At 38.6% G+C, this 9873-nt stretch overlaps 1 protein-coding gene across 1 annotated transcript in view; it reads left to right on the forward strand.

The window, feature by feature from the left end:
* DSTN (destrin (actin depolymerizing factor)) overlaps positions 1-8418 on the forward strand; it is a 32414-nt gene extending 23996 nt beyond the window's left edge. The window contains exons 2-4 of the mRNA XM_012640465.1: positions 1072-1379; positions 5062-5138; positions 7521-8418. Coding sequence (XP_012495919.1) covers positions 1072-1379; positions 5062-5138; positions 7521-7630 — 495 coding nt within the window. The 3' untranslated portion in view covers positions 7631-8418. The remainder of the gene's footprint in view (positions 1-1071; positions 1380-5061; positions 5139-7520) is intronic.
* Positions 8419-9873: the final 1455 nt, after the last annotated feature.

The raw sequence follows: 9873 nt of genomic DNA on the forward strand, positions 1-9873 counted from the left end.
TGAGCATTTTTCCCATGTGCCTGTTGGCCATTTGCATGTCTTCTTCTAGAAATGTCTATTCAAATCCTTTAGCCATTTTTTAATTGGGTTGTCTTTTTTATTGTTGTAAGAGTTCTTTATATAGTCTCAATACAAGTTTCTTATAGGATTTGCAAATATTTTCTCCTGTGGACTTATCTTTTATATGCATTTTTATTTCTTAAATTATTTGACATTAATTTTGGGTATCATTAATATTTTGCATGGTTTAGTATTCTAATTCTTGCTTTAGAAAAGCTAACATGCAAAGTAGTTAATGAAGCATAAAAAAATTATGGATGTAGTAATGTTAATAACACATTCCTTAAGATGAAAAGATTAAAGGTTGCTTTAAGATCTTGTTCCATCAGGATGTTATTTAACTGTTCTTCATCCCAGAATAACAAATATAACACGATAAAAGGTTAAATTATCCTCTTTGTTATAGCCGTGATTATTTTCTTATTTATTCTAATCTTAATTTAAAACTTGCAGATTTTAGAAACAATTTTAATGGCAAGTGACTAATAATGTTATTAAATATTGATTACATAATTTTGAAATGTGAATAGAACAAAAATCTTGTCATGATTCTTCTGTTATTAGAGAAGGAGATGCTGTAGGAATGGAATTTTCCCAACCCAGCAGCTGTGACTGTCTACTGTGAATTATGAGAATTTTATGTATCATTGATATACAATCTGTGGAGATAATCTACCCCCAGTCAAGGCTCTCAGCAATCTATATAAGAAGAAAATAATCCAGTACCTTAAGAAGCATTTCTTTCTAGGTTTTAAGATAGGAGAGGCAGCTGTAGCTGAATCTTTCCTTACCTCCACGTAATAGTGATGAATGACTTATATATGTGATCTTTAAAAAAGTTTGATGTCTGAAATTAGTAGTGATTATAGCTCAGATTTTCTAGTTTTCTAATTGGATAATGCATATACCTTTAAAAATTTAAGTATATGCCATCTATAATAAGAAGTTAAATAGTGTTTCACATTTGGCACGATAAAAATTGTAAACCTTTTATTTATTTTCTCATTATAGGCCTCAGGAGTGCAAGTTGCTGATGAAGTATGTCGCATTTTTTATGACATGAAAGTTAGGAAGTGCTCCACACCAGAAGAAATCAAAAAAAGAAAGAAGGCTGTCATTTTTTGTCTCAGTGCAGACAAAAAGTGCATCATTGTAGAAGAAGGCAAAGAGATCTTGGTTGGAGATGTTGGTGTAACCATAACTGATCCTTTCAAGCATTTTGTGGGAATGCTTCCTGAAAAAGATTGTCGCTATGCTTTATATGATGCAAGCTTTGAAACCAAGGAATCCAGAAAAGAAGAGTTGATGTTTTTTTTGTGGTAAGCCCATGTTAGGAATATTGAGCTGCTGTGAAATTTATTAAGAGAATTACTTTCTTATTGTCAGCACTTGGAGAACCAGATCTGGGACCAGAGTAATTTATGTTCACGCTATGTGCAGTTGTCATTTAACTTTTGTTCACAAGGTTTCATAATCGTAGCTGAATTGATATTCGTGAGACCAAAACTAAATTGACTGCTCTTTGTCTACTTGAAAGAATGCGATTTTCAATAATGGATTTGTTTTGGGTGGGGGAAGGGCAGGAGTGAGGTTTCTATGCATCCTCTGAATTTACTGCTTTTATAAGCTAAAATTTCCTATTTTTGTTAAATTTCCTACTTATAAGCCAAAACCCTACTTTTCCAACATGCAATGCCAGGAACCAGCCTCCTACTCTTTTAAATACACGCCTTTTACTTGTATCTCTGTAGTTTGTTACTTTTGAAGAAATTAGTGCTATTCCTTCCCCACTATAATTTGCTCTACATTTCACACTGTCCAGTAGGGTAGCTGATGCATGGGGTGTCTCAACGAAGGGAGGAAAGCCCCCTGAGCTCACCAAGTGGGTTCTTAGCTTTGTGGAAATGAATTTGAGAACAAGCCAACTAGCTATAGGAAAGATTTATTGAGACGGAGGCAAGACAGCAGGTCCAACTCCACAGACAGAGTAGGGGTCCTCTCCTGAGCAGGAGGGAGGAGGACCCCTTATGAGGCAATGGTAACATTGTTATGTGTTCAGAAATTCTGCTAGGAAACAGCTGTATATGACCAGCATTGTCTTGAGGTCAGGCCGTAAAGGTTAATTAATCATAAATTGTTGTCACAGAAAGGTAAGCACAGTTTGTGAGGCATCAGCTTAGTAAATTCATCCATCCTTGGGTGGTCCTGGGCTGGCAGCTTGCTGGCAAATTCCTTTTTCAGGGTGGTTAGGGTCTGGTATCAGTCAAAATGGCTGCGCTCAGATTCTCTTGGTCTACCTTTTCTGCCTTATCCTTACGTTATAGCCACTAGCTGCATATGGCCATTTAAATTTAAATTAATTAACATTAAAAATTCGGTTTCTTAGTTGAATGAATTACCACATTTCAAATGCTCAGTAGCCACATGTGATTAGCGGCCACCTTATTAGGTAGCACAGATATACATTTCCATCATCACAGAAAGATCTTTTGGACAGTATTGCTCTAGATAGTGCTATAAAGTGATTTTACATGGCCTTTTTCTTGAAATGCTGTTGAAATTATTATTCTGGTCTTTCACGTAAGTCAGTATATGAGATAGAGCTTTAGACAAAAGTTATACTTGTATCCCTCATTTAATTTATATTATACTACATTCCTTGATATGGCCAGGTAGCCACATAGAATATTCTCAGGCTTCCAAGGGGAAGTGGAAGTAACACCCTCTGACTTGGTGGGGGGAGGTGGTTGAAGGCTTCTTTTGATACTTTGTAAGGCAGGGAGGGACTTAGCTCTTATCTGTGTGCCACCAACAGCTTGGCGTGTGAGGGGCATGGGGCTAGGAGTTTAAAAGAATTGAGTTTAAAGGAAAGTAGATCATACACTGCGGTTCCATTTCAGTAAGGCTTTACTGCACTTGATTAAACCAGGTTGCTGTGAGGAGTGCAAATATGCGGTCAGGGTGTATGTTTGGGGCAGCTTACTGTTCATTGAGGCCGGTACATAAAGATAATAGTTGATAAGACTTAAAATTAGCACAATTTTGATTTGAATGAAGGTGCATTTGGTATTTCTACTCCATGCCAGGTATTGTGTTAGGGACTTAGAAAACAGCTGTGAATAAAACACATACAGTCTCTGCCCTTCTGGAACTGACAGCTGAGTGGCAGATATGCCAGCTAACGGTTTAGGCTTTTAAAAACTGGTCAATATTTCCTTCATTTGCAATTTTTTCCTACTTTTTTAAATGTATTTTTTCCACTGTGAAAACTATACATTCTTATAAAAAGAACATTGGAAAATAAAAGCAGAAAGAAGAAATTGTTAGTGCAGTAGTTTATTTTGCACTATTACTTATTTTAAAGAAAAGAATAAAGCCTTATTATAGGCATTTTCCATAAGAAGCTCTGTCCAGGGCCTGGGGAGTGGCTCTGAAAGTATTTTAACAATCTGGTTACAGTAAACTCAGAACAGCTGATGCTTTTTCATGTTCTTGACCTATTATTTGCATGAGAAAGGTACACACTTTGTAGCTCAAACATCTGCCAGTCCTGAGGTTGTGATGGCTTTGCCTCCCTCACTGGACCTTAGAAGTGGGAGGAATAAGCCTCTGAGAGAGAGACTGCCTTCTTCCTGGTTCCCAAGAACAGAATCTCTACTCAATAAGATGGGTGTAGACTAGCTGAGATCCACATGCCGGCGCTCATGGGTGTCCATTCAGTGTCCTGGATATATGGCAGCTAAATGCAGTCATTAAATGCTCAAAACTATTTAGCTACACAGTAGTCAACATTGTCAGTGGGTTCTTGGAAATTGCCACTTTAAGCGAAACAGCGTATGGCAGGTCCTCCAGTAACATCAGTTCATTCACATATTGGTGAGGAAAAAGTTGGTTTTGTTATACATCATTTTGCTTAAAGTCAGTTTCCAAGAACTTTCTGACAATGTTAAGTGAGGCCTTACTGAACTCCGTTTTCTCTTTGATACGTTGGTAGTGTGGTGTGGAGGCAGGCCTGAGGTTTGGTGGTCTAGTTGGAAGGAAGGCATTCATGTACAAGCAGTGTGAGGTTTTCTGTCCATTATTAACATTTGTTATTTTTCAAAATTGCTGGCGAAGAAAGTGTTTTGAACCATATGCTGTGTTTTCAGCATGTTTCCATTCAAGAGGGGCAAGGTGCTAACATTTTATAAATACAAGATAATAGTAATACTGACAATTAAGATATAATTGCTGAGTTGCCATATAACTTAAAAAAGAGATCTTTGTGAAAGGTCTATTTAGAATTATGAGATTGTACATGTGGATTTACTAGTTTTTCAAGAAAATTATTGAAACTCAGATTTTGACTCCAAGTTTGACAATTAAACATGTATTGCATTAGATCAGGATGGAAAGCAAGTACTTGTGTGCTCAGAATCTACTGTTGGAATAGATGTAAATGAAGGGACTGGTGAGGATTAAGAAGGGGACATTTACTTTATTTGTGATTTATTCTTTTCTAGAAAACAATCTGAAGCAAAAATGCCAAAATACTAGCATTTCTTAAGTCTGGGGGGCAGATACTTACAGATTATTCTCTGTACTCTTTTGTATTTTGAAACTTTTCAACTAGAAAAGCTGTTAAAAGCCTTGTTTAAATATGATTATTAGCCTGACCTCAATCCTTTATTAATAAAAAATGAAAAAATATTTTAAAGAAAAAGAACTGGGTTATACAGTAAAGTGCCCAATGTTCGTTCTTTTATTATGGACACATTAATCTGACTTTTAGTCAGTGGTTCTCTTACTTTTTTTCACCCTGGTCAACTCGAGTGACTCTGCATATGCCCATCCATGACAGTCCGCCTCTGAGGCAGCAGGGAAATAGAAAAATTTTGTAGTTAGGAAAACTCTCCAGAGAGTCTGAGGACCCTCTCCCTGTCACTGAAGCAAATGTTTAAAAAGATGTAAGTTATACTTTCTCTAAAGAAGTTTTTTCATTTTTGACATCCTTCTATCTAGGGCACCAGAACTTGCACCTCTGAAAAGTAAAATGATCTATGCGAGCTCCAAGGATGCAATCAAAAAGAAATTTCAAGGTATGGTCTGGCTTTACTTCTGGATATTTGGAGGTATGGTGAGCCCCTGGAGTGGGAGCTGCAACTTTTCTAAGAAGCACCTCGTTTTCTTGGAGAGCTTTGGGCAAAAAGAAAAAGGCCAGGGGGAAAGATGCTTGTTTTGAGAAAACCATAAGGTTGAACCCAGCTTTTCATCGTGTCTTCTGCCTTGTGCTGGTCACTTTGAGTCTGGGTGGCCTGTGTTTAATAACTGTTCCTTCGGCATTGTGTATCACGTGTTCAGACTGGTTTTAAACTAGTTTGAGGGGCTCCCAAGATTCTCATGTAGTAGGTTCGCAGTGGTCATAATTTAATAGTAAATTTGCCATTGCCTTTGAATGTAGTAGCTACAACAAAATTGCAAAAAGGAAATGTTCATAAATGGGAAAGGTACTCTTATTTCTAGTTTTACTATTGTATAATTTTAGGTAAATGATGCATCTATGTCCAAAGAAGTGCAGTCACTCCTTGAGCTGGCTGGTCGTATTTGACTTGCCACTGGGTGATTGGGATCCTGATGAGATGGCCTGGCCAGACTCCAGCCAGGAGGAAATGTTGGTATGATGGAAAGAGCATGGGGCAAGTGCCCAAAGAGTTAAGCTTGATGTCTAACTGCTGTGTGACGTTGGCCAAAACCGCTTAACTTCCATGGGCATTGATTCTGTCAGCTATAGAATGGGAGGCTTGGTCTGGATCATGTGAGCTTTAGTCTAAGAGTTTGCCCGGTCACCTTCCTGCCATGGCTATCCAAACAGCTGAGTGAGCCAGAGTCACAAGGGCTTGGCCTAATGTTGGTTTCGTTTTGTTTGTTTTACTGTGACTGACTGGTTTTTATATTCTTGTAGTAAAACAGGTTTGTCCTGGCGTGTGTTATTTAGTCAGAAAAACAAAATTCTCGCTTCCTTTCCCGAGCCTTGCTGCTGCATAGTTCATTGCCTTGTTAGGTTTTTCATGCATTTGATTTGATGTTGGGCGACCCCCAGAAGCATGTTCACTGGTCTGTTAACTGATGTTTTAAAATGATTCCTCAGCTTCAACACTTTCACAGCACAGCCAGAAAAGATTCAGAGTAGATTCTTCATCACCTTTATTCTGCATTGCCTTTTAGTAAAGCGAATTACTATTTAGACTTGATCTGGTGATCTGTCTAAAAAGACAGGGTCTTGCTGTGTCACACAGGTGGGAGTGCAGTGGTGTGTTCATAGCTCACTGCAACCTCAAACTCCTGGGCTCAAGAAATCCTCCTGCCTCAGCCTCCCAAGTAGCTGGGACTACAGACATGCGCCACCATGCCTGGCTAATTAAAACAAAATTTTTTTTGTTAAAGACAGGGTCTTGCTGTGTTGCCCTGGCTGGTCTTGAACTCCTGGCCTCAAGCAGTCCTCCTACCTTGGTCTTCTAAGGTGTCAGAATTATAGGTGTGAGCCACTGCGCCTGGCTGGTGATCTGTCTTTGACAGTGACCTTATCACCTTTTTTATAATGAAACCATCCACTGGCTTTCTCAAACCAGTCCTGAGTGGTCCAAAAGCTGACCTATTGTGCTTTCTACAGCTTGACAAATGGTTTTAAGATGATGGAATAACAATGCAGCCATTTAAAAGATAGCAGCTGGTTATGGAGAAGCTACTGTATATAATTTCATAATTGAGCTCATTCTGCAGTATGGTGATTTAGTTTTTCTAAGAAAGCAATTAGTAACATTTCACAGTTTTCGTTGTGATGGTTTTCTTAAATGTGTGATGTAATACCACTGGAGAGCTAGCCGTTTTCTATAGCAAAAGTGATGCCATTTTACTTACTTTTCACTACAGTTGACTAAATCAACTGTGCAATCAAAAACCATCTAATTCATATTTTTATTTATATTTTAAAAACCAAGAATAATTATTGTTAGAACTGCCTTTTAATTTTTTATTGATAAATACAACATATCTATAGAAAAGTATACATTACAAATTGTAGAACTTGATGACTTTTCAGACTGAACATAATGATTGTTTCTTGATCTAATGGCCAGCAGCACCCCAGAAGCTTCCCTCGTGCCCCCTTCCACTCATACCGCTGTCCTCTGCCCCTTCCTCCACAAGGATGGCCAGTACCCTGGCTTCTACAAATGGAATCACACGGAATGTCTGCTTTTTCAATCCGGCTTCTTTCAGTCAGCATTATGTTTATGAAGGTCATCCATTTTGATGCATGTAGTTTCTGATTATTCTCATTACTGTGTAATAGTCCATCGTTTGTAAATACTGACGTTTATCTGTCCTTATTAGAAGTGGTCTTTAAAAACAGTTTAATATCTTAGAGAAAGAAGTAAGCTTCTGCCATAATTCTAAATAGAACTGTTGTTTTTTCTCTCTAGGCATAAAACATGAATATCAAGCAAATGGGCCGGAAGACCTCAATCGGGCTTCTATTGCTGAAAAGTTAGGTGGGTCCTTAATTGTAGCCTTTGAAGGATGCCCTGTGTAGATCATCATTCAGTGCCACAAATTGAAAGCTTCCATGTTTAATGTTATCCTCTTGCTATATAAATAAAGCAAAAATATATTTAGGCCAGGGTCTCACTGAGGGGGAGCTGTCTTGTCATCTTTTAGAGTAAACTAAATATTCTGTGAACTTGTGCAAACAGCCCTAAATAAATCTAAATTCTAAAGTTCTATTGGTGTGAAATTAAATTCTTATTGGCCAAATGCCTGTTTTGATGAGTTGACTTACAAAGGTTTTTGTTAAGCTCAAGATTTTTAATGCAGTTCACAGTACAAGGCCATGTGAAGAGAATTATTACATCTTTGTTAACCTCAGCTCTTACTTTATTTTGCTTAGAGAATTGGTCTTAATCTGGTTATAATTTTGGCCCAAATTTTTTATTCCTTGAGCTAAACAGAATGGAATATCATACATCCTTATAATATATAAAAACACTAATACACTAACAACAGTATGGTTAAGGCAGGCAGTCTTTCGGTTCTACCAAATGTATAATGGAGAGTGCCTCCAAATTGTGTCCACTTACAATCCACGCTGATCTTGCAAAGCACTATTTCAAGCACGACGTTGGAATACAGGAAGCAGCCCCTGTAACTTCGGTGAGCTCGCCATTCGCTAGTTGGGAGACTGTTCTGAGAGTGACCTTGCATCTTGGAAATCATGGTGTGTCCTCAGGAGAATGTGCAGTGTCTTGTAACAACTAATTATAATGCAAATTAGGGCACCATTGTAATATGATTTGTTAATGAAAATGATAAAACGGTATATTGATGAGCTGAGACACCTGTGATAACTTTCATTGCGTCTCCTTCAGAACTGTGCTGCTTCTGATACAATAAAGTGTGGAAGAACATTGAGTATATGTTTACTTTGGGGCCTGGGAGAACTTAGTTTTTTAGGGCAGCCTGTGGACTGTGTGAAGTGGGAGCAGGTAGCAGGCTAACACGTGCAGGGAGCCACTGTTCATGACACTTGGACACAATTGTTGTCAACATCACAGGCATAACACTGAACGGTATAGAGATGCACAAATAGCTGAACTTAGAAGTAGCAGTAATGGCTTTATGTAATAAAGGAAGCATTTTAAACTTACCTCTCGTGTAATTATTCATGTACGAATTGGGACTAAAGGATTTTGCTCTCCATATGGGACATGTCATTGTGGTTTTGGTATTTCTGACAGAGTTATGGTCACAGCTGCCTCCTCTGACTGAATGAGAAAGTTGGTGTAACCGTTGGGAACCTTTTTCTTTTTTAATTTACTTCAGTGTTTGTTAAACTTTTCTAGATTATAAAGGTTAATAAAATCACATTTAAATTTTAGAAAACAGAAAAAAGGGAGAATTATCCATTGTCCTGCTATGCACCATAACATGGTTAGCATTTTGATACACAGTCATGTGCTGCGTAACATTTTGGTCAGTGAGACTGCATATATGATGGTGGTCATATAGAAGATTACAGTACCATATTTTTACTATTTAGATAAGTTTAGATATACAGATACTTGCACTGGGTTACAAGTGCCTGCCGAATTCAGTAGTGACGTGCTGAACGGGTTTGTAACCTCAGAGCAATAGGCTATGCCATATAGCCTAGCTGTGGACAGGCCATGCCGTCTAGGTTTGAGTAAGTGCACACCTTTTTCTTATTCCAAATGCCACGCTTTGGGAGGCAGAAGTTATCGTGCTTAAATCAAAATACTTCCTTCAAAGTTGTCTGGAAAATAGTGCTGGCTGCTCGTCCTTCTTCTATCCTGAATTTGTTTTCTCTACGGCACAGCAGTGCTTTTAGTGGCTGTGTATTAATGGGCCTCCAGGGAAGTGTTGCCGGCCCAAGACCGGCTTACGCAAGAATCAGCCATGTAGGTAGAGCCAGGTGTTTGGTCAAGGACTGTGAGAAGGAGCAAGTCTTTTCTGTGGTTTCAGCTTGTGAAGGGTGGCACCGCTTCTGTGACGGCCACTCTGCTGCAGTGCGGGCACAGGCGCGTGTGAGAGACGGATGGTGCTGTGGGAAGGATTTCAGACAGTATGCAGAGATGGAATGGAATGTAAACACGTCCCAGCACCCCACTTTTATTCCAGAAACTGGGGAGATGCTACTAGTTATGTCTCTACCTAGAGAAACCTTTGAGAAAAAGTTTTAGTGGATTCCTGAGGTTGGGGCCCAGGAACCGTGCTAACAAGCACTCCAGGTGATTCTGGAACAAAATTAGGGTTTAGACC

The sequence above is a fragment of the Propithecus coquereli genome, unplaced genomic scaffold, assembly GCF_000956105.1.
Source record: "Propithecus coquereli isolate 6110/MARCELLA unplaced genomic scaffold, Pcoq_1.0 Scaffold153, whole genome shotgun sequence".
Classification (NCBI taxonomy): Eukaryota; Metazoa; Chordata; class Mammalia; order Primates; family Indriidae; genus Propithecus; species Propithecus coquereli.